The 25,800-nt window shown below is 39.2% G+C and overlaps 1 protein-coding gene across 4 annotated transcripts in view; it reads left to right on the top strand.

Annotated features, from left to right (window-relative positions):
• The window catches only part of LOC122714120, a 77,814-nt gene that overhangs the window by 46,936 nt on the left and 5,078 nt on the right, over nucleotides 1–25,800 (top strand). For all 4 annotated transcript variants that reach the window (XM_043935187.1, XM_043935186.1, XM_043935188.1 and 1 more), the window contains 3 exons: nucleotides 19,477–19,522; nucleotides 19,595–19,765; nucleotides 22,908–23,127. In XM_043935187.1, coding sequence (XP_043791122.1) covers nucleotides 19,477–19,522; nucleotides 19,595–19,765; nucleotides 22,908–23,127 — 437 coding nt within the window. The remainder of the gene's footprint in view (nucleotides 1–19,476; nucleotides 19,523–19,594; nucleotides 19,766–22,907; nucleotides 23,128–25,800) is intronic.

Raw genomic sequence — 25,800 nt, 5'->3', positions numbered from 1 at the left:
GGAAGTGATGGTAACCGAGCAGAAGCATGTATTACCGTAACACCATGTGTTCTCCTCGTCTTGATCACGGGAGAGGTTCGATCTGTTCGATCGTCAGGATAAGATAGATCCTCTTCTCAATGAATTTACAACCTTCTGGCACAGACATAGACAAGAATGCAGTCCTTTGATTAAGAGGTGTGCTCGCACAGTAACGGTTCGTTAAGTGGAAAACGCGTTAACGCGCGCGATTTCTGACGACGGATCCGCTTCTGCTCGAGAGGGTACACGCGACAGAACGAGTGTATAACTGAAAGGCAAAGGCTCTTGGGGTTAGATCGAGTGCGTCTGAATCGTGTCTAAGAGATTTCTAAGAGTTAGTTGTTTAACGACGTAGATTTTGCTTCGAACTCTTGAATAATATCGTTGTATGCGAGTCGATTCGTGGTATAGATATTGTAATCTTACCTTTGGAATATAGTATACTGGATGTCGAAATATTTATTTCACATAATTTTTAATTAAATTCCAGAAATTTTCTTAAATCTCTTGATAAGATTTACGCGAGGCTCATTCCACATTCCTCAACGTAATTTAGATTAATTTGTGCGATCGAAATATCTTACTCTGAAATATCTTGCTGGAAATTGAAACGAACAAGTGTTCAGGTATAAGTGGAATCGGATGAGATACTTTTTGCTGATCAAGTATCTGAATTTTTTACAATTATTAAACGCACGAAATATTATTCTCGTTACGTAGCAAATCAAGGAGAATAGAATCGAGGAATTTAAAGGAATATTTTATCACCTTCAACGTTATTAACAATTATAAATCAATTTAATAACCAATTCGTATTTATTAACAGGTTCACTTAAAATTCCACTAAAACGAACTCGTAGACACCTCGTAAAAAAACCAAGCCCCGTTTCTCTCATCTGAATGCACAGAGGCACATGGCTTCCCCGAGTAATTAACAAGGTGGACGTCGTTAATTGTTTCGGCGAAATGTATCACAGGATGCACGGTTATTTATTTAGCCAAGGAAGATGGTTTGAATGGAGATCTCCTTGGCCTTGAAAAGCCGCTTCAGAAGCCATCGAACTCGAAGATCGAACAAAAGCAACTGGACGAGCCTACGTCCATCAAGTGACAAGTCGTCAACCGCTTTGGATACTGTTAATCCGATTAATTAACGAAAATAATCCCATCCACCCAATCTCTTTCTTTTCCTTTTCTTCCCTCCCCCTTCTCTTTCGTTGAATACGGCGCAACAGATTGGAATTTCGATGCGATGGAAGCCGCCCCGTAATGTTGTCCCGCTATAACAACCGGTAGCGGACACGCAGTGTATCCTGAATACTCGGTGAAGGTTTCAGGATGCAGTGTAAGAGGACGAGCGTGTTTAGCGGCTGTGTGCTACCCGTTACCTAGTTATCCTAGCCCGCGGTTACGAGGATCGCGTTACGACCAGTCCCGTGTCTCATCAGACATCCTACTGCACCCGATGCTGTATCAAAAAAAAATACGACCACAAAGGTTCTCGTGGAAAAATTCATCGATACCCGGCAACCGAGTTCTAGATACAGGGTATATCTCGTGCAAAATAAAACTACGTGCATCTTAACTCGAAACGGCGATTATTTTAGCGAATCAATGGACGTTGAATTTAGAATATCAAAGATACGATTCTGGAATAATTCGTCGATGATAATCGATTTATAGACGTGCCTCTGAAACTAATTCTCTGACGATGGAGTCGGCTTTCAGCTATGATAGAGTGTAATTGGGACAAGCATCTCCACCCTTTATATTCGGATGGTACCTCTTCTATTAATATGCTGATTAATCGTGTCTGAAATTTGTCTAAGATTTAGAGATCAAGACTCTTCGATCAAAGCCTTTTCAGACGCTTTAAAATGATGCTACAATGAATCTTATATTTAAGAACACAAATTTGCAGGTAATGCATCTGTTAATTGAACAGTTTATAATTATTTATTTAGAGGATCAACAATGGAAATTGAAGGAAGCCGTTCTCAATACCGTTCTCTTTTCTTCAAATGTAGAACACCCTGTATATCGCAAGTTACGAGTTTAATCCCTTTCCATCCAATCGACGAGGAATTGCGATACGATCGTTGTTGATCTAAGATCAGAACGAAGCTGGCCTCGCCTTTCTATCGCGAATAATACTAACCGATTAATTTTTAGTACGATATTATCGTGGCACTATAACGATGCGAAGAATTGGGCCAAGTCGGTGACCAAGGGATGATTAATTTAGCGGATTTTCCTCTTCAAGTCTCGAACAAATGTTAAACGAACGGTGCTCCTTCTACGCTCCTTTTCACCACGAGATCATTGCCGATCCTCCGCAACTTGGAAAGGAAATTGCCTTTTCTCGGTCACGGTAATTCATCATCATTTGCCTTCGAGACCAAAGGTCTTAAGGGAAATTTATGTCCCGCGTCTAATAAATACACGCGTATCGGCGTTCCTTTAACGTGTAATTTCCTCGAAGGAGAACTGTTACCGGAGCAGGTTTCCCGGTGTAGCGGTATAATTCCACAATAAGATCAACAATCGGCGATAATTAGATGATTCGAGGGGTTTAGAATGGGGACTTGGTCGTGAAACATCCGGTACCATTTTTGGTATTCTTAAAATACCATCGAATCCAGTATCTATTTATAATTAGAGTCTTTTTTTTTTTAAAATAAGTTATCAACCGACAGGTGTTTAATTAATTTCTTTGAGAAACTTGAAACCGGGGACCGGTTTTGCGAAACGTCCGGTAGCATTTCAGCCTCGTTGTTCTTAAAATATCAGTGACGATACACAGTTTCTATTTATACGTTGTAATCATCGTACACCGATTCGTGTAATCTTATCTCAACTTTTAGAAAATAATAGTCAATTTCACCATTTTCTATCTTTCTACACGGTAAAATAATAACGGGGGAGAAGAAAAAAAAAGAATTAAATACAGTGTGTAAACAAGATTTCAATCATCGATTATCATCGAAAAGAAATCTTTAGATTGTTTTATGGGCATAAATTAAAATTACTTATCGATCGATTACACAGTTTCAGATTACACATTATAATTAGAATTTAGTAACGATTTTTTATCCGTATCGTTTTAATTAATCTGTCTTTGCATTTCAGATTTTACCGTAAGACGATTTTATATCCCGATAGACGATAATTAATTTTGATCAAAGAGTCGTAAAATAAAATTTTATCAAAATTATAAGCAAAATTTAACGACGTAGTATAACGTTTGAGCAAATTAGTCGAACGAAAGAAAGAAATGTTATTTCGCATCGAATGATGTAAATATGTATATAATAATTTCGTGGAATCTCGACTGTTGGAAAACAAAAGCGACTTTCGACGATTCTGTTTCTCCAAATCGTCGAAACTGTTTACATATTATATCGCTCGCTACTGTTTACATATCCTACGATTGACTCATTCTGCGCGTTACCTTCGTGCCGTTCGGACGTAAGTCGAATCGAATTTAGTTTTAAATTCTAATTTTCCATTCTCTTGCTATTTATTTTTAATATTTTTGCAAACCCTTATTAAACGAAACTTATTAATGTATTTGACTATCATAAACTTTATTCAAGCGAGATGAACATCGATCCGATTCGTCGGAACGTATCACCGCTTACGTACACACCTCTCGATCATCCCAACATCTCCACGATCAAGAGCTCTTCGAATACCAGAAGCTCTCAACCGCTCGATAAAGCATTCAGCAAATGGAACGAACCATGAAGCTACAATCGGCCGACGAAGTGGACTTTAGGACTCGATTCTCCTTGCAGATTCGCCTAGTTTCCTGCCACGATCAACGAACTCGATCCTCGAGAATCCAATAATTGGCGAGGTTCCATCGATCGTTCCAACACCACGGTGGCGGCTCTTGGAAAACGACGCGTCGTTCCAGGGAATCGAGTGTCGTACCCGTTTCGATTAATCTTGCTGGATATAGCCTCGAGGGAGTCTCGTCTTGTTGCAAACAAAACACAGTTGCAAAGAGAACGAAAGAATAACAGTCCAAGTTGGAGAGAATCGTTTCGACGTGGTCGATTCGAGTAACGGGCAACAATTTGCCAATTGATTAGCCGTGTTTCTTTCTCCTCTTCTTTCAAGCGGAATCCAAGCCTCGAGGTGTTTTCACGTTCCAGATTTTCTGACACAAAGACACACCGAGGTCTCGAGAACTCGAGCAATTTTATGGAGAACTGATTCGCAAATTGGCCGTGTTCCTCGCTCTTGCTCCTTCCTTTCTTCCCTCCCGACGATTGGACGTTCTCGGTTCTAAAGGTAAGATTGTCGAGCAAAGGAGAAGCTTATTGAAGAGACGCGAGAAACAGCTAAAACCTTTCCCACATCTTTCCATTCTCTTCTTCCTCGTATATTCTCCTTTCCTCCGTTCGAGAATCGGTACGTTTGCTGCCAATTCCTCGACTTCCTCTCATAAATTCAATTCGCCGTTTCATCAAAGTGCTGAGAAACGAGCTAACATTTTTCACCTTGCTCGATAATAACACGAATATGAAAGATGATATCGCGCATAAACTCGAGGCTAGGCTTTTCGTAGGCGACGTACCATTCGACAGGAATCTATTAATCAAACGAGTGATTAACGCGCGCTTCGATTTTTGCGTAATTTTCATGCACTTTGTTGTTTCCCAAACGCCGCTGCAAAGTACGATGAACCCTCCTTTCCGTCTTTTGTGATCTATCCTTCGCGCCGCGGTTTCTATTAATCAATCAGCTGATTAATTAATCAACGAGCGGCTTCGGTTATATCTTCTTTTTCTTTCTATTATTTATCCGGCTTTTTGTTCTTGAAAGATTGTTCGATTCATTGCCCTTCTACTCGCGATATTCAATCACGACGTAGTATTTTTCTTCTTGTTTTTCGATTAACGATACGCTATCGAATTGGCAGAAATTTCTAATCCTTTTTTTTTAGCTTATTACTCGAATTAATCCATCATTGTATAAATAATAGTGGCTAAATAATGTTCGATCGAGCAAACAAACGTCGCAAAAATTCTTTGTTTTGAATCGACAGTTTAGATCAGATTAGAGGGAGAAGAACCGTGTTATGAATCGTTAACATCAACAGAAAATATCGATCGATACAAGTTACTTTTAGATTAATATTCGTTTACCATATACGAGTCGAACTAGCCACGTGCCGGAGAAATAATTTATTACTCTGCAATAAATTCTCTTATTCATTCGTTTTTTCATCTGGAAAATAATTTTCATTCTCCATCCAATTTTCCTAGTTTGACTTAGTATCGTTCGAAAACTGCCTCTACGATTTTTATTAATCGATTGAACACCTTAACTGCGGGTCAAGTAACATTACTCGCTTTTATTACCGTAATATATTTCTTCTCCCTCGGTCGTGGCTAAAGGATACTTAAAACTGTGCTAATTTAGACGTGTTAATCATTTTATTGGCATAATATCAAGTGTGCGACTCTTGACGGAAATCTGCAGATTTTTATTCTTCATCTTCGATTCTTTTTTTTTTTTTTTTTTTTTTTGCGACTGATCAATGATCGTGGAAAGCATTAGCATTTACAACAGGTGATTCGTTAAGTAAACTAATAATAGATACGTTAGATTCAACAAACGATTCGCGATTAACTGAATTAGAATTTTGTGTGCATTATTTTATTATATCGAGTATTATATCGATATAATAAAAATAATTTAATCAATAATCGACTTCCTATTTAAACTTCATCGGTAATTTTTCAACTGTTTAAAAAAAAACGAAATTCCGCTAGAAAACCATTCAATTAACGAAATTATCAAAATCAATTTGTCAATTTTTCGAGAAATCATCGCAACAGTAGGAATTTCAAGTCGCTTTAAATATCGACATCTCTCGCGAGAAACGGTAAACGATTCCATTAGGAGAGGAACGAGGAGAACAGAGCGGAAAATAGAAGTCTTATGATCGGGATTCAAATGTTATGGATGGGGATTTCGCGTTAAAGGATCGATCGCAGGTGCGCAACATATAATGGAGGAAAAGGCATGCTTGTAACGGTATGGACGACGGGTGATCGATTCGAGCGAGCAGGATACGGTTCCTTCCCGGTTCGAACAAAACGAAACTCCCGTGGAACTCGGTTTTCGAGGAAAATTGATACTTGCTCGTTCGAAACGGTGGCGAGGATAGCCGTGTCAATTGGAATTCTGGCTTCGAGCGGCGGAGAACAGATCGTAACCGTCGAGAAACTGGAGTCTTATGAGGCTGTTTACGATTTGCTCGACTGGTTCGGTTTCAACTCATCAAGGCTTGATATCGAATCAAGCAGCGGTTGAAGGAAGATGTTCGAGGGGAATATCGCGTTTATCGAATAAAGAATTAAAAAATTTGTTAGGAATACGGGATTCTTATCGGGTCAACGTTGAAATTTGCATAATTAGTTGTTACATTTTGAGATCCGGATGATAGATTAAATATTAAAAAGTATCTTATGGACGAGAGATAGATCATTTCAAGAAAAGTCACATTGTTTAATTACATTACATAAGATTCAGAGGAAAAATATCACCGATCGAATCGTCAATCTATTATTATTTTATTACGTTTTTGAACGATTAGATGTGAAAAATAATTTAATAAATAATTAGTCTCGTTTGTAAGTCCAATTTTTTTTTACTCTCACGCAAGAAGAAGAGGAAGAAGAAGAAGAAGAAGAAGAATTTTTAGGATGAAGGTGTCTCGTTATACGGAAATCTATCACGTACCAAACCATTAGGTATTTCGATCTCTTATCTCGAAACAGAAGTTGCGATGCGAACGAAGAGATTTATTAACTGGAAGCCAGTTACCAGGTGTGTGGATCGACGAAACAATGAAGGTGGCAATTCATTTGCGAAATGGCACATGGAAAAGGAGATGAAGAGTTGGCGGTCGGGGCCAAAATCATCCGGTCGGGGATTCGTTATTAATGGTTATTTCGCGTGGCGAATCGTCGACCGATCTCGCGATCGCCAAGTAGATACAGACGTGCATTGTTCGGACGGCCAGCTTCCTGTGCAACACACAGGCGAACGAAACGAAAGTACTTACACACACGCCGGCTCAAATTACGCTGAAGAAGAGCGTACTTAGACTTAGGGAAAAAAGAAAGAGCGAGACGATGAAAAAGGAGACGAAGATGTAACAGATGAATAAAGAGAAAGAAGGAGATGGTATAAGATCTGGTGGTATGGACGTCCAACGAGATTTATCGTTGCGTAGATGCCGATGATGTAGATTAAAATAAACAGTTATAATATCCGATCCTCGCGGCCTGTGGAAAAAGGAAAGGGGAATGGAGGGGGTAGGAAAAAGGCGAGCAGATAGCTTAACCATGCGAAATGAGATAACCGAAGTAACGTGGCTCTGTCCTATTTCCCAGGGCAGCGCGTTCACCGACAGGATCCTTCCTTTTATCTCTTAAGAATTCAATGGGCGACGAATATTCTTTTCTCTGATAATTTAATACAATTTTACTTTGGACATTGGCGTGACAACCGGATCAAGACGCTATTATACTTTTCCTCGATCCCGTTCGGTGATAATAATACTCGTTTCTAATATTTTGATTGATTCGGATTAAAACCGGCGAAATAGCGGAGTAATATAGCGGAGTATAGAGAAATTTTCATCTCGGCGAGACGAGAGAGGTGAATAGAGAGGAGACGAAGAGATGATGTTGCGTTTCTATTCGATAGAATGCGAATATATTTGAGAGTAAAACTGCGGAGAGTCTGCTTGGTAATTTATTTATAGATTTCTTTTTATATATCTGCATGGTATAAGACTCGTGATTATCTTTAAATCTAACTGGTTCACGGTTATCTTCTTTCTTTGGTAACCGTGTATTCCGTAAATAATCGGTTCATCATTAATTTGACGTTCAACGTATCGAGAAATCGTTAGATCTTTTATACTCGTTAGGATAAATCGGTACAATTTTTCATAATGAAATACTTCCTGGTGTAAAATTTTCATCTTCTCGCTTTTTATCTCATTTCACCTGTCAACAAACGAACAACCAATGCAACATGTCACACGTTCCTATTCCTCTCTTCCTGATTGCTGTTTCTCTCTCTCTCTCTCTCTTTTTTTTTTATCCGATAAAAAGTGCCTCGATCACCGCTAGCCACGACACGCACGAGCACGCAAATTTCGCTTATCCGACTTTTACGTTTCATTTTCTTTTACACGATATGCTCTACATAAAGGAAAAGGAAAGAAATTAAGATATCATCGAATCGTTACAACGAAATCGTTGTTATTAAAAAGCTTTCTTCCAAGCTTTAATTCTTTGAAATTGAAGTAATTTTATTCAGTTAGAGATTTTTACAATTTATGAAACTTGTGCAACGGATAATATCGCCGGCTATTTGGAAAATATCTAATTAAGAAGGACGAGTGTATTATCGATCCAATGATTCTCAATCTACGAATCGTTTTCAATCTTCGACCGAAATTTTCCAAGAAATCGATTCCCGATTACTACCACTACACCCTATCATAATCCACGAAAAAAATTTTCTCTCAAGTTGGAAAACGTACTATTATTATTAATTACACCGAAGAAGAAAATACTGTGCAGCGATTGCAAAAATTTTCCCCGCCTTATGGAGAAGTACAAGGGAATGAAAAGTTACTTACTATTTCAAAGAATGATTGGGAAACACTATTCCGGCCATTTGCTTCTTTACGATCCCGCGAATTCCAAGCATAGAATTAAATTGGAAAAATCTGCCGTTAAGTGTCACCGATATCTCGAAAACACGGGAATAAATTGGACGATCCTGTTAGCGATGGTAATCATATTCGAATGATATTGGCGGTGGAGGGGAAGGGGAGAGAGTGCGAAAAAGCAACGGGGAAACGATGTTGGAACGGGAAACGCATCTTTACGATTTCAGGCGAAGCTATTATGCTTCATAACAAGAAATCCACGCTCGAAACTGTTGGGTTCGCGACGCGGTGAAAAACTTTATATTTCCTCGCGCGTGATACCGTCGCGCGGCTAATCGTGGAGGACTGGCGAGAAGAAGTTAATGAACCGATAATGATTGGGCGACGTGCGCCCGTATCCGCGGCCGATTCACCGTTGTTGATTTATTAAATGAATTTCCAGGAAGAACAGCCCGATCGTTTCTTACGCGATTTTTTCCCCCTCGCATTTCCGCTAACCTTCTTTCGAATATGTCAAATATATAAATGATTCTTACATCGATGTTCAACGAGTTTGGAATATGTAATTCCAGAGGCCGAAACAAACGCAAAAGCGATCAGGTATATTCATCTGATGTAAATTTATAACTCGATAAGTAATCGATATTTTTTTTATACTTTTTGCAAATTGTGTTCGTTTTGGCTTCTAGCAATTCAAAGATATTTCATAGAGAAATTCTCAAGAATTGCATCCTCAGGGAACGATATCATAAACTGTTTTCTAAGAGTTAGCTTCTAGTTGATTTGAGATAATCGATTTTCGACTTCATTTAAAATGATCGATTGGAGGAATTGGTTGATCGTTGTTTTGAAAGTAGAATTAAAAAGTAGAGGAGTTCGTTATTGGTAATTATCCGATCGAAATCGATTCGATTACTCAAATCAAATATGCGATAATACCATATAATATTCGATCGTAGACGTAATATTTCGTAATAATGAATATAGTAATTCCACGTATTTTTAACTCGAGGCAAGTTAGCAAATTACAAACAATTTTCTTATCCCTAATATCTATTTTCCATAGCAAATATTTTTAACAATTATTGCTTATAATTGAATTAAAATGCTTAAATATTCCAACCTCGATCAAAACTACTTTCTCTAGATTCTCTATTTTTAACGTAACACGCATGCTTTTTAAAGTCGATATCCCGTCGTATTTTCCATTCTACCCCGTCTTCAATTTCTCTTAATCGATACGCATAAAATACACGCAAAGTATCATTCGAATCGTTCTCTAACGGTAAAGTACCTGAAACCTGAGAATATCTCGTCATCTACTCCTCCTGTTAAAACGTCTAATCAACGCGGCCTCTAATCCTCTTCTCTAATCGCACACCTACTTCCTTCCCAACGTTGCAAAACGATCCAAAACCAATCCAGATCGGTACCCAACAGAAGTCAACGCTACTAACATTTGAGCCTCTAAACGCCTCCGGATAATCACACGCTCCCCTTCATCTCCGTATCATTTACCCGTCGACGAAACTCGATTCGTACCTCTTGAGAGATAACTGTTCGGGCCACGGAACACACGTCTCGTAATCGTGAGTAATTTATGTAACACGTAAATGAAGGGTTAATGGCGATCTCCTTAAGCGAGAAAGAGATGGACTGTAAAAGGGCCGCAACCACGCGTGACCGAACATTCTCTTCCGCGCTCGTCTTCATCTGGGATTTATCGAGGCCCGGAATTCAGATTCAGGGGAGGAGAGAGGAGGTGGTTGCCCGTCGTTAGACGCAAATTCTTGGGATATCGGGAGTAGCTGGAAGTAGCTGGCTCGACCGATCGATGCCCGCAATTATCCTCCGAATCGTCCACGGTCTATTTCTGGACGCGTTCGATATCCCAGAGAATATCTTTTTCCAAGATGCAACTGTTAATTCGTGGATGGAGGATTACGATTTTTCTTGGGCTGGAATCGAACGCGATTTTGAATGGAATTCGTCTGAACGGAGTTTCCTTTTTGTTTTTCGTTTATAATATTCTTTTGAAGAGGAAATTGAGCGATAAGGATGGATAGAGCAGAAATAAGATAAAGCAAATGGAGGGAAGTGTATCGATTTACCTTGCCTCGATTTATTTTATTTTTTTTTTTTCTCTTCAAAAGTTACTAATTATCGCGGGATCAAAGATGACGAGTCACTATCGCTATTGCGAAATGAAATTCGCGGTAAAAACAGCCTCGAGTTGATTCTTTCGCTCGATTAAAATTTAATTCACGTGTGTTCGATTCTTAATATAATTAAGGTCGATCGACGCGCTTGGTCGATCAAAAGTTGCTCAACGAATTCTATCCAAGATAACGATCGCTATTCTTCCCATAATCCATGTGCGATGTTAAACAGTTGAACGATTAACGATGCTTTTCTTTTCTTTCTTTTTTTTTTTCTTTTTCCTCTTTCGTCGAAGAGTTCTATCTCATGTTACGTTCATGATCCAAGAGATATCGTATCGAGATATCGGTTCGAGATATCAGAATTCTCGCAGAATTTTATCCAGGCGAAGAGAAGCCCATTCGATACTTTGGTTGCTACCGCAAAAACGCACATCCTCCGCATAAAAAGAAAGGAACGATCGCGAAACAATTACCAGACATTCTTTCAAGGAGAATCGACACGATTCGAAGCCATTCCGCGAATCGTTTCAACCAATTGCTCGAAGATCAGTAGGCTGAACATGTAGAACAGCATTTTACCAGCGCGAAGAAACCGTCGCCCATGATGGATCTCGCAATGGAGAAGGGCGCGTGCACGAAGCAACGCGTGTGTACACGAGCAGGAAGACGTTGATTTGCCTTCTCTTTGCAAAATGAGTGGAAATCGAGTGACACGGGAAATCCAGGCAACTGGTTCTTCCCTGAACACACGTGGTATCCATTGGCGAACAAATCGTTATTTTGTTTATTTTTTTCACGTTTTCTTTTATCCTCGGCTCGAAGAGCTTTCATCTTCGAAAGATTTTCAGACAAGCAATGGCGATAGTTAATAGTGTCGGATAGAAGGGATCTTAGATCGTTTACTTCATGGATAAGATGGAATTCGATGAAATTCTGTTCAAGATCAAATCCATGAATTTTAAAAGAAAATCCATGATTTTTAAAAGAAATCACAGAAAAGAAAAATATATTAAATGGATACATAACAAGAGTCGCGTTGAACGCATTCTAAAGAAAAATTCTTGAAACGAGGATATTTAATTATTCGATGGAATTTAATATTTTTCAAGATAAATAAACGATTAAGATTTCTTAATTCTCCAATCAATCTCGATCCTGATTAGATTTGTTGTACAACTACATTTACAAATTCCTTTTATACCAAACTATACCATCGATCCTTTTTCTCCCTGTCCGATCCGATCAATCTATTCGAGCAACTCTTTCAAATTATTATATTAAATTAATCGACACGAAGGATATGGAAGAGGAGCCTCGTTCTTTTTCTTGCCAATCGCGCCACTCCCGCATTATAATTATCGCGAGCTAGCGCATTAGCCTAATCTCGGCCGAGCAATCTCGGTTAAAAGCAACGGTAACCGTATCATTCCTCCTCCGTCTTCCTTCCTCTCGATCATCCCCGTATTTTTCCCCCTTTCCTCCATTTCTTGTTTCGTTCTTCCATCCGCGGGAATTAGGATACAACGTTGTCGATCGATAAAGGGAGAAAAAATCGGTGCCTAATCTTAACGAAGGACACGACGCACGGGATAAGAGTAAAATTGAATTCTTGGAGAGGCGATCCGATAAGTCTCGATCGTGAAAGAGCGATCGATAAGATCCACGGTGGAAGATTATACCGAGCGAAATTATTCCTATTTACGTCCTCGGGGAAATGATGAAGTTTCCAAGCGTATAACTTATTCACGCTTCGATGGACGACCGAAATCCCGTGCTACGTGAATCAGGTCAGGTTAATTTCGCGAATACTTGCGATAAAGCTGGTACGATCGTTGGCCAGGTGTCTCGATTGAAACTCGAGGAATTTACGGATATTGATTGGAACTTCGATCGTGGAATTACGTTCTTACATGCTAGGAATAATTCGTTTGCGTAGTAGAAGTATGTGATATTGCAAAGATGTGATATATATATATATATATATACGTAAGATTTTGACAGCTGCGTCAATACTTCGTGGAATTTTCGTTCAACGATTCGTGGAATATCGAACATTTACCTCTTCTTTTCATTCACATCTCGAGAATTTAAAAAGAAAGCAAATTTCTATCTAAGCTTTCGCGTTTATAGTGATTTTACGAATTTGCATCTGAACGAATGCAATAAGAAATAACGTGATCTTCTCGATATCAAAATTATATTTATCTCTTATATTTGATCAAACGGAAGAAATTGCGCGCGTTATCGATATTTCTCAACCGATCTCCATCGATCGTAAGCGTGGAAAAAGGAAACGGTGATTTATCGGTGAACGAGTCGAAGTTATCGGTCAGATTTAACCGGAGATGGATCAAATGATAAATCGAATCCGTCGACAGGATGTTCGAGGCGTTATTGACGATTTAGTGAGTCGTTAGAAGGATCGCGCAGGTGTGGAGGAAGTAAGGTTGATGGACACTTTGTGTACGAGCCAGGGATAAACGGACCGGTGATTACCGATCCTCGACGTGTTATTGATAACTTAATGAATCGTTGGTACGGGAGATCAAGGTGGATAAGGGATACGGTGTACCGCGGGGAAAACGAGAGTTTCATTAGTGCGTGCTTCGATAAATTACGGATAGGTTAGATATACACGTTAAATCCGGAAGAGAGCGCAAAGGGATGATTTTTCTCGCATACGATCTTCTTAATATTGTTTCATCGAATTGAGAGATCGAAAGATTATTGAATTTGGTAGACTATCGATATTAATTAGAAGTGGTACAAGGAATATACAGAGCATTTCATTCAAATCTTGAATGTCTTGAAAATTGTTGATAATATTAAAATTTGATTTCTTTTTTAAATAGAGGCTTTAGATAAAGAACGCGAAGCTTGTTTTTTCATCGATCGATCAATTTTTATCGTTCATAACAATCCTCGTCTCCGATATTCAGAGATCCTCGACGTGTTATTGATAACTTAATGAATCGTTGGTACGGGAGATCAAGGTGGATAAGGGATACGGTGTACCGCGGAAAACGAGAGTTTCATTAGTGCATGCTTCGATAAATTACGGATAGGTTAGATATACACATATAAAGAAAATTGAACATCAAATCTTCGTTCTAATCGATTTCTTTTCTAATTCATCGATGTAACGTTGTTTCAGAATTTGCTCCTGCAAACTTAACAACGAACGATCGGCCTGAATACGTGGTTAAATCGAATCCATTATCCTTTAATCTATTCAAGAAAGCTATATATAAGCTTGGATCGATGAAACAATTATTTTCGAATCGTTGGAAATGGTACGATGTAAAATCAATCGGATATTTTATCCGAGGGGAGCTACGATGTACCGTAAATCCCAGAGACATTCATAAAGGATCAAATGAAATGGAAGCAACGGCATCTTATCATCGTGAATCCTTCGATCGTTCAAGGTCATCGATCCAGGATATATTCGTACGATCGTGTAGCCACATGGAAGATCGTTGAATGATGCTGCTATCTCGTCCCTCTTTATACCCGTAGTTACGTCATTACGAGCTAATAGCGAACGATGATGCATGCAGCGGTCAGAAAATTACGATCGTGAATTAACGTTATTTATTAAAGCTACTGTGGGATGATCGGTTGACCTCGATCATTGGTCACATTCCTTTTCGATGATGTTTCTTCTCATTCGTCGAATTTTTGAGCACGAGTGAATCGTGTAATGTATGTAATAAAAAAAAAAAAAAAAAGAAAAAAAATTGAAGATTATTACATTTGGAAACGTTCGGATGATATTTGTCGAAGATGTCAATTTTGACACGCGTTATGAAAGAGGATAAACGTTTGAAGTGAATTCTCGAAGCGCACCCTTGTCGTTGTTCTTACTCCCAGGATGGGAATCACAAAATAATCCATCATCCCTCTCGTCTAGTCTTGTAGACAGTGATCGTTGGTTAACCACAAATGACTGTCGGCTGGAAAGCACGTAATTCATAGCTACGAATTGTCGTGCGTAAACACGGGGAAATACCAATGTCTAGCTTCGAATTCATCTCTTTTTTCCACTGTTAATCCATAGCAAAAAATTTACGTTTCATTTTTATATTTCTTATCTTATTGATCGGTCATAGTAAATTTAAGCTGCGATATCTAAGATAAAAAGGCCAATTTGTTGGAAGAAATTTTTCTTACAAGATATACCCTTTGAAAAATTCTTAGGTTCCGACTTATTTTCAATTCATTCTCGACAATTTTTCCTATTTTTTTTTTTTATTTCTCCTCCCGACAAAAGAGAGAAATTCCCTCGTCAAAAAGAGTCAGCCAGACATCTCCTCGATCTTGATACGCACGATTGCTCAAAGTGATATTTTACTCCGTTTAACCGCGACAGTTGTGCCAACCTCTTCAAGGATAAAGGGGCCTCGAACGTCTTCGTCTTCTTCTGTCTCGAAATTCGTGTCTCGCTCGAACGGCTTCGAATTCACAGGATGCTCGTTGTCCCTCGAGTTCCCACAGATCTCGATAATTCCACGCGTGACGAGACATCGAAAATCGAACGACTTTTCATTCGCTAATCGTACGAAATCGTGAGGCGAGAACCGAGATTGAAACTTTGGAATTGACGAAGAACGGTAAAACGGCCATTAACGTGACGAGGAAAACACGACGAGGTCGACTTCTTGTACGAGTTCAACCGATTAAGTATAGCTTTTCAGCCTGACCCAACGCCCGATGTTCGCAAGAAACCGTGGAATTTTTATAAATTGTTGAGTATCCATTTGCCTCCATTCGCCTCGAATACGACGATGAAGTAACCGAAGAGAGAGAATTTTAACTTTAAAATTACGTACGCAGATACGAGAGATATAAAATCTTTATTTACAAAAACGTGGTATAAATTAATCAAAGCTCGACAAATTTTTATCCCAAAAAAATTAATTAATACTGTAGAATAAAACAATAAGACAATAGGTAAATAGGATGAAATCAAAGAAGAAATAAACGCACATGCATCATGCACATTTCTACACACAGAGAATTACAATCAATACACGTACTCTGTATATTATTCTCTTATTGTAGCGATCGTTGGAGCGAGCAAGTCGGAAGTTTATGAATATCAACAAATAGTCATAATTCATAGCCGTGGAACGATATTGGAGCGGCATTATCGCCACACGGAAAACGCTCGTAAATTACGCACAACGCTTGTCGCTGCGATCTGACTTTCAAATGCGTAACTGTACGGCAATGTAACTGCGGGTGGAGGATGGAACGAAGCGAGGAGGACTCCGGCTACGTTTCTCACAGACGTGGAATCCCTCGCGGCGACGATCGTGGCAGATCGCGAGCGACCACGAACCGCGCCAATTACGCTCTCCCTCTCGCGACGCGGATCCACGCCCGCTCCAAGATTTTCGTGCCCGAGGCGACTGAAAACCTCCAGAGACTTGGAATAACGGAATTGAAACAAGAATCGCCTTCTAACCATTCTCCCATCCGTTTCCTCCTTTCTTTTGCCCCGAATTTATCTTGCGTTTCGGCACTTGTGTGAGAAGAGGAAGAAACGTCGGATTGAATTTCCATCTCCATCCGTTTTTCTCTCAACTCAAATCTTGTATCGTCGATTATGCAATTTCGACAAGAGAGGTAGAGATATTGAACTGGATTTTGGTTTGGACGTTGGTTTCGACGAAGGAAGAATAACCTTTGATATCATTTCAAATAAAATATATCGGAAAGTACAAAGAGTATCTTAAAGATACAGGAACATTGTTTAGAGAGATTTGTGAAATAATCTGGAGAGTATCTAAATTGAAAGAAAATTACTAAGTTTCGTAATATTTTATTCTAATATCTTCCGTTGTCGAAATATTCCTTTCGAGACTAAATTAATCATTTATCTTCACCAGTTCTCGCAGATATCTTTGATTAGTAATTAACATGATTATCTCGAGACAAGCTAGGCTGTCGATCGATAATCTCACGCGAAATCGTAACATTGGCATTTAACGATTAACATACTCGCGATCCTCCACCCACGCTCGCATGTGGTCTCTGCGATTACGCGTGATTAACGACCATCCTCCTCCTCCTCCGTATTCTCGAGTCGGCCATCCCACGCTTAACACCTTCCGTTCCGTTTAACCGTGCCGCCAGCGAGCAAATAATAATTACGCGTGGCGAACGGATTGATACGCTCGCGCAATGCAAACAATAAAACCTTTTAACAAAATAGTTCAACGAGACCCGTTTGTTTCCAACACCTTCCCTTCCGGCCATCTTCCGTCCCTGTTTCTCAGGCAATCGTGTTGCTCGCGATTTCTAATTGGCAAATATTTTTTTCACTATTCATGCCTTAAGGGATCGATAAGAAAATAATTTTCTTCGGATACGTTCCACTTATCCCGGCAACACGGAAAATCGTGAAATTTCTCAATTACTCGAGTAAGAAATAAACAAATAAATTGAATATTGAACAAATAATTTAACACGCACGAATGATCCGATGGAAATTTCGATACAAAAATAATTTTAGGACGTGAAAACAATTCTTTATATTTTTTTACATATTTCTGTCGTGTATCTTTAAAATAGTTGTATCTACGAATTTCTCTCTAATAAATTTGAATGGTATTATCGAAACAATTTGCTCAGGAGGGATTAGCTTGACGCGTCACATTTTTAATCGAGGCCTCTCGTTCGTGGGAAGCTGTCGATTTCCGCGAGAAGCCGCAGCTTCGCAATTAACAGTCCTGAAAGGAACCCCATCCCTGCCATTAGAAGGAGTTAACGTGCACGCGCGTTTATCTCGATAACAGAAATTACACCGGTTCCGACTGCCTCATTACCACCTCTATCATAGTGATCCCTCGAACGTGTGTTTATAGGAAGATAACCAGTCCAGAGCAAATGGAGGGAAAAACTGACTTTCCGGAGTCACTTTTTCCTATCGATCTTAAATGAACTGGAACTTTCATTAGAGATACACGTTGAATTCCACGAATTTTTCTTCGATCGAGATTCAACCTTATATTCTTCTCACTAACCTAGTAAACTGATCTAATAAGAATACGTTAATACGTAGTCATCAACATGATGAATGTTAATTAAATTAATTCGTGGTACCGTAAATTTATACGAAACTTACTTTTTAGCTCTGTTTCGTCTCGTAAAGGAATAAAGTTTAAATAGGAAATTTGCTTCAAACATTACAAATCGTATTATATCATGCTTTGTATATAATATGATTTTATTTATTAACATACCTTTACGTTAAATATCGACAAAATTCAAACCTCATTTATTAATATCAAATTTATCAAATAATAAATAATTTATACTCGAAAAAGTGTACATCATCAAGATCAGACAATCCTTGAGATCGTTCCTGTATCAAGTGCAATCCCACGTTAAGATTGTCCCATAATACTTATCATCTTCAACTTCTCAAGATACGAAATCTTCTCAAGATAACCTGAGAACCTTCTGATCCCCTAATCCAATATCCTCTCCCATTCGTCGTATCGTCGAATCATCGAAGAAACAACGGCAGGATCGAAACGAACGAGATCGATGTCGAAGAAAGAGGGGCCCGTTACACGAGCATAGCAGAAGAAAGGAAGTGGATATGATGGGACCTATATAGAAGGGGAAGAAGGAAGTGGTGGAACAAAAGAGGAACGAATTCATCTGTGTGAATCAAGGTGACACGGATCGCAATGCGTTAACGTGTTCGAGATCTGGTCCATCTCGTCTCGTCGGCATCTTTTTCTCGTCTTGCGAACAAGAAAAACGATGACTCATCCCCCTCGCTTCCCCGTGGCGCGTTCTATGGGAATTTCTTGCTACCTCGGCTAAGGAATAGTCCATCTCTAGACCGAAATATAGGGAAACGCGTTTCGTTTCGCGAGCATCGTGTGACGCATCGACCAGGATTCCCTGGTGGACGGTGGAGGAGAGCGATTGCGACGAGTCACGGCTGGCAATGATCCGATTATGGTTTCCCGCGATTCTATCCGTCCGTTGTCCTTCGTTATTATCGCAAATTCGCGTCGGTCCGCGGCCTGTTACCGCGTGAACGGACGTGCGCGTTCAGATCCCGCCTCCGTGTTCTCAGGCTTCTCGGCTTCCCTTGGCTAATCACAGAGAACCTGCACTTTCTTTGGACAACGTGCATACGTGCATGGGGGAACGGGTCTGGAATATAGATACGTGTGCTGAATAGAAATCGATGTATGGATGAATTTATTACTTTGGAATTGTAGCAATTGCAAGATTTTTTGATATTCGAATCGATTTTGGATTTTTTTTTTTTTTTTTTGGATGTCTTGTTGGATGGATAACTTGATTTGAATTCTTTGTACATATTTGTATATATCTTAATCAATTATGATTTTATATTTTAAAAGTGAAATATTCAATTTAATATGTTTATCTTATCGTTAATAAAATTTCATTTGTATATATATTTGTTGGATTAATATTAGAAAAAGTGGTGTAACGTATTAGATTTTTATACTTCAAAATAATTATTTTATAAACAGTATTAAGAAATTTGGGAATAATTAAAATAATACAAAGATGATTTTCTCGTTTCAGATACGCGATCGTCTGGCTTCTGACAGCAGCAACGCTTCCATGTCAGGTAGAATCTAACAGAGGCAATCAAAATTGAAACTTTTTTCGTAGAAGGTAAGAGTAAACGTGAATTTTAAAGGCGGCGAGCCATGACAACGGAGACAACGGAGATGGAAACGCGGAGGACTCCGTATTGGACGAGACAACCGAGGATTATTGGGCCGGAAGTGGATCAAATCCCGAGGAGGACGACATGCTTCACAACGAAACCAGGGAAGCGTTAACGCACGAGGCCAGCGACCACGAAGCTGTAAGTATTTTCGTGAAGTCGAACCAGATTCGAGGAAACGTCAATTTCTTTGTGCATGACGATGTAGCAAAATCTACCCTGTAGATCGATCGAGATTTTTTTTTTGTGATGAGCAATGTCCCATTATTTCTGCTTCTTTTTTCGTAGAATGGTAATAGCGTTCGTATAAGAAAATTTCAAGATCATTCTCGATATATAATTGAAAAATAGTAGCAATGGTTATACAATTATTATTGAATATCAAATTATAAAAATATCATAGATTATTTTCTAAGATTGATATGTGTACACTAAAAAAGGAGAGCCGAGAAAAAAATATCGATAAATAATGAAACTACATTATAATTTTCACATTATTTTAAATTTTAAATTAACTATAAGTCATTTCAATGTATGTAGTTGCAAATAAAAGCCAATTCGATATATTGAAACGGTAGAATATAAAAATATACGAAGAAAGTTATTCTTTTTCCAAATACGAATTTCACGAGATAAATTGCACGTGATAATTTTCAGCCTTTCGAATCTATAAATCGATTCTTATTTTTCATGTATCATTATACGTATCATTATCCTACGAATCAACAAACTCGAACAGTTTTTTCCCAACCTTGATAATCAATCAAACTCTTCCAATCTGAAAACACTCGGTGATCTGAATATCGACGCAACAATGAAACAAATCGTAAAAGAAGGGACTATAAAACATACTTTGTGCAATCTCGTACGCACCACAAGGGAATTCCAATCGCTAACAACCTGGAATTACGTGGATCACGCGGAATTCATAAGAAATACCAAATGATAGGGATAATCAGGCTCGGTTGATGAACAGGTGTAGGTCAGGGACAAGCTTGGAGATACGATAGGTGCATTCACCTAGCTCTCATCTGACCGATCATAACTCGACTAATGACTTTGGACGCCCTAACCGCGCGACCGTTAATCATCGCATGAGCGCATGATGAGACTCGATAGACCATCGACAACTGGCCGCAAGGAAGATCTCGTGTTAAAAGAAGTATGCTATCCACGAATGTCACATCGTATTTGCAGTGACACGTAGTGGACTCAGAATCACACAAAGGCCGTAGAAAATGCATCTCCTGAGAATAGTTCGCGTGAAATTCTCATTTTTAGAAACGTTTTTTTTTATTTTGAACGTTTCATTTTGATCCATTCCATACAGTGTCTGTTTTCACGTTTTGAAGTTGAAAAATTAGAAATCGGAAGATTTTAAAGAAAGAAATTATTCTGGATTATCAAGTATGAAAAATGATTAAATTTCAAATCTGAAAACTTTCTACAAGGCAACAGACTTTCCATTAAGATTTGGGATATTTCTAAAAAAAAATTATCCACTTTCGCGGAAGCAAACCGTTCCGTCTCAATCCTCTTTCCAACGTATCCAACGTTCAATCTCGCATAAGCATTCCTGAAGACTTCTAAAGATCCTCTCTTCCCATAAAACGAAGAGACAGAAGATAGCTCGAGAGGAACGACTCTAGTAACCATTCTGGCGGTCCATAAACGCCACTCGAGTTCCAGAAATGGTAGAAAAATAGAATCCGTGAAAAGCAATAATTTTCCTCGTCCAACTCGAGAACAAATAGAGGAAGGAAGGGAAGATGGAAGCGGAACGAGAATGTTGCGTGTCGGTTGTTCACGCGGATAAGTTGATTCGGATGGAGAATACACGAGGAGGAATCCGAGAAAGAATTCAGAGGCTGGTGGTAAGAGCTGGTAAAAGAGAAAGAGGCGGAGGAATGAGGCAAAAAAAGAGGCGAGAGATCGGCGAAGAGGAGCGTGTAACGACACGATTGTTTCCACTGGTACCAGCATATGGAGGATCTTCACTGGCTTTTTGCTGTTGGTCCGCGTTTACCACTAACCACGTGGCTTGTCTTACTCGATACAGATTACGGATAATCGACGATACCTGTCCATTGTTGGACCACTGTGAGAAAATGTCGAGATGGAAGTTTGAATTTCATTTTGATTGTGATTTCTTTTTTTTTTTTCGATTTATCAATAGAATCGAATGAATAATATCGAGAAATAAGAAAGATATTGTAATCATTAAATTTCAAGCGTGGAGAAAATTATTAAATTGCTTATTCGATCGGAAAGATTATCTATTACAAATGAGCAGCTTGAGAAAGAATTTTTTAACTTTTTTTTTCTTCGAACGAATAGATGTTAAAAAGTAATTGTTTTTAAGGAATCGTGTAATATAATCCTTCTAAATAATAAAATCTATAACTGTAACTTATACTAGAAATCCCGTAAGTCGATTCATTCCACAAGAATTCTGCTCTTTTTCGTCCACGTTGCATGTCGTTCTCCTCTTCTTATTCTCCATTCCTTCCAGTAAACTCTGCATGCTATGCCTGTAAGACGAAACAACCTCGTAAAATGAGGACTCTAAGACCAGAAACAGAACCGATGCAAAGTCACAGATAGACTTGGCTTTCACGATTCTTTAAAACCTTCGAGGTGGCTGGTATTAACACCATAACTACGAGCCGCAACTATTTTTCTGTGAGCCATGGGCAACACTTTTCCCTCAAAATCTTTATTTGTACACTCGTAAAATACGCGCACTAGAGAAAATCGAGCAAAGAAGGAAGCTTCCTCGTGATGGCGTGGAACAAAGTTGCGCGACAAAGAGATCGAAACCGAGTATTATCTCGAATGCATCGAGAATATTTCGAGACGAACTCGTGAACCGTTGGTCACGCGCTCTTCTTTTTCTTTTCGCCTCGTCGTTTTCGCTTTTCCTCTGAGATCGCTCGTTTCCGCGCCGGAAATTGCGGTTGCATCGTTGGAAAGATAAACCTCTGTCGAGGATATATTTGCGAATCTATGCTCATTGTATAATATATCGGCATTGATTTTTTTCTTTCTTTTATTTCGAAGACGAAATTATTTGATTCGCATAAATGAAGGAAGAATACACTTGAGATTTTGGGAAACAAAAAGTGTGATATCAAAGATGTATATATCAAGAAAAGGAAAATTATATTAAAATATATCTCATAGAAGAAACTAGTTGTCGAATGGAACGTTCTTCGCTTTCATTTCATTTTATATTCATTCATCGAAAGTAATCGAATTCATATAATTTGATTAATCTACACAGGTGGTATACGTTGGAGATGGAGCAGCGTATGTACCAGTACCGTCATTGAAAGGAAGACCGTTGAGCCCGAATCTTCAAGCTCTTCAAACTCTCCAGGGTTTGCAAGGAATACCAGGAGGTGGAGGCACAGGGGTAGTCGGGGACGAGGACTGGAAGAGGCATCCGGAATCTTGGGATCGGGAGCACAGGAGATACAGGCCTAATACCACTCGTGTTCAACGTAAGCGATTCAGAAATATTATGAAATCTTTTACGAACAATTTACAATTCAACCAATATAAAATAACAACGAAAAAGGGGGGAATAAAGTAAGGTTTTGCACAAACGTATACAGATATTTCAAACACCAAGATCCTCGTATAATAATTTAATCGTTCAATGAACAGGATCGAAACTTTTCCCAAATACTTCTTCCAAAATACTCCTAACCTATACATTCATCATACCCGACCTTGGTCACTTTCATCCTATCATTTCTAAATCCTCGAGCCCAATAATTCTCCAATAAGAAGCCAAACGCTTTCACCCTCGAGAACCGTTACCACGTCTCCGTTATTGCCGCCATTTCTCCACGGATCCAAGTGCCCGTCCACGAAGCGATTTGATCGATCGATCCATCGTACGATCCTCGTGGCCGTCCTCGACGCTGGTCTGGCATTCGGAACACGAGCGGCTACCGTTAGAGTGGACGCAATTAAAACGGTGTCGGCAAGTCGTACGGCACACCCGACGCCTGAGAAATCAACGCGCTCGACGCGTCTCTCCTTTCCCTTCACTTCTCTATTATCCTCCCGTATCTCTGTCCGAGATACACTCCTCTCCTCGATCTTATCCCGAGGACGTGGTGACCCGTGGAGGCCGTAATTCGCGAAATTGCGAGTTTTCCCCCAATAAATAAACCCGCGAGGGCGTTGCCTCCTCCTAGAAGATCGTAATCTTTGAGATACACGAGGGATCTCTCTCGAGAGAGAGTAATTGGTCGAGGGTCAAGGGCGGCTTGATCGAGAGGTAAATTGATACGAATCGTCGTGGAACAGACGTTCCCGAAATAGACGTCTAAGAGATCGCCGAGCGAGTTGGAGAGCGTTTCTTCTTGGTCCCGATGAAGACGTAAAGGGCCTCTCTGCGGGAAACGTGGCGGCCACCCGCGGCATCGTCGATTACGCGAAAGAAAGCCCATTAGCTTTAATCCATCCTCCTGTGCACCAGCGTTTCTACGTACCTCGAGAGTTTGTCTCTTCATCATTGTCCGTGAGCTATCCTTTACGACCGTGATCCGTTACCTTTTATTTTATTATTGGCATCTTTTGTACGAGTGATTTATCGAAAACGAGTGGTGGGTAGTGTAATACAAGAGGAATTCTTTTGAAATAGATTTTTCTACGTATTTCGATTACGTATCTTAGTGTAAAGTCTGAAAGTTGCAATTTTTATTGTCTATATTTCATATTGATTGCAAATTTTTGCAAGAAGCAAATATTGGTTTTATTGCTTTAAAATGGTGTTGAAGTAGTATCGTGGTATGCAAATGATCTAAGTTAAACTTTGTTGCATGTTGAGGTAAATATCATCGTTAGAAATTGCTCTAGTCCTCCAGCTCGGCATTTAGGAATGAGAAAAACTTAATCTGCATCGTTCTCTTCTGCATCTAATGGAAATTAATCTATATATTCATAATCGCATTAAAACAAGGGCATGCGAGCAAACGATCTTTTTAGGAAGAACTAACTAAATTATTGTTAGAGGAAGAACGATGATCAAGTTAGATATACACCTGGTATTTTCATAATTAGAGAGTGTTTAAGAGCCGTCAGGATGTTGGTCTTTTTACACTGCGATTCAAGAATTCAAGGTAACGAGATTTAAATGAAAGGCAGAGGTTTAGAATCTACGTTTCGTACGTTCCACTTCCTGAAGGAGGTAGATACTCTGCTTATTTTGTTCTCTAGCTAGGTTGTAATCAAAGTGAAATAGGGCTGTTTAAAACGAGATCTTTGGAACGAGGGATCGTAATTAAATCCTACGAAGAGCATCAAAGATCCAACATCGATGCGGACGAGATGTTGGCTATCCCTTTCAAACTTTTCAAATTACCTGTCACTCACCTCGTCCCTCGTCAGTTTCGCGAATCAAAAGACTCGACCTATTCCTATCCTATTCGATATATTTTACGTGCAAATTTATATCTATATAACATATATATATTTACAGAAAAGATTGTCATATAATCCTCATAAATCTCTGAAAACAATGGATGTAGATAAATTTCAATTCAATTAGAATTCGATTCATTAATATATCATACATATTGTCTTTCACGGTGAATATTGCTTCGCAATAATTTATTCATAGAAAGACGATTATGCACAATATAAAGACACATTTACGTAACCATAATACAAAATTACTTTCCTTATTTCCTCCCTATATTGCGTAAAATTAATAGAATCGAAGGCAATAAACGTGGAAATCGCATTTTTTATTTATCTTTAAGCATCCTTTTAACTCCTCTCGAACAATAAAATCGCGTCCCGATTGTCCGTTCGATTTTACAATCGAAGCTAAAAACTTTTTTAAACTTCTCCTTCCCCATAAACGCGAGGTGGTTAAACGCGCGGATTCACGGACGAAATCGCGAGTGAAGAATGTTCCCCCCCCTCTCGTCTGCTCGACCGCGTGTATTCGGGCGACTATCAAAAGTTGCGCAACCGCAACTCCATTGTTTGCTCTCGTACGTTTTGCCGGCCGACGAGCACGAAGTACGTATCCGCAATTGTAATAAGCGTGCGTGCATGCCGGTCGAAAACGCGTAGCACGCGTGTGCCCAGCCAACTACGCGGCTTTTTCCATCCGGGGGGGAGGGAAGAAGGAAAGGAAGGGGGAGAAGAGCGTT

Source organism: Apis laboriosa, unplaced genomic scaffold (assembly GCF_014066325.1).
Source record: "Apis laboriosa isolate Shangri-la unplaced genomic scaffold, ASM1406632v1 scaffold280_cov157, whole genome shotgun sequence".
Taxonomy (NCBI): domain Eukaryota; kingdom Metazoa; phylum Arthropoda; class Insecta; order Hymenoptera; family Apidae; genus Apis; species Apis laboriosa.
Note: the sequence above shows the minus strand (reverse complement) of the source record. Positions and strands in the feature narration are given on the sequence as shown.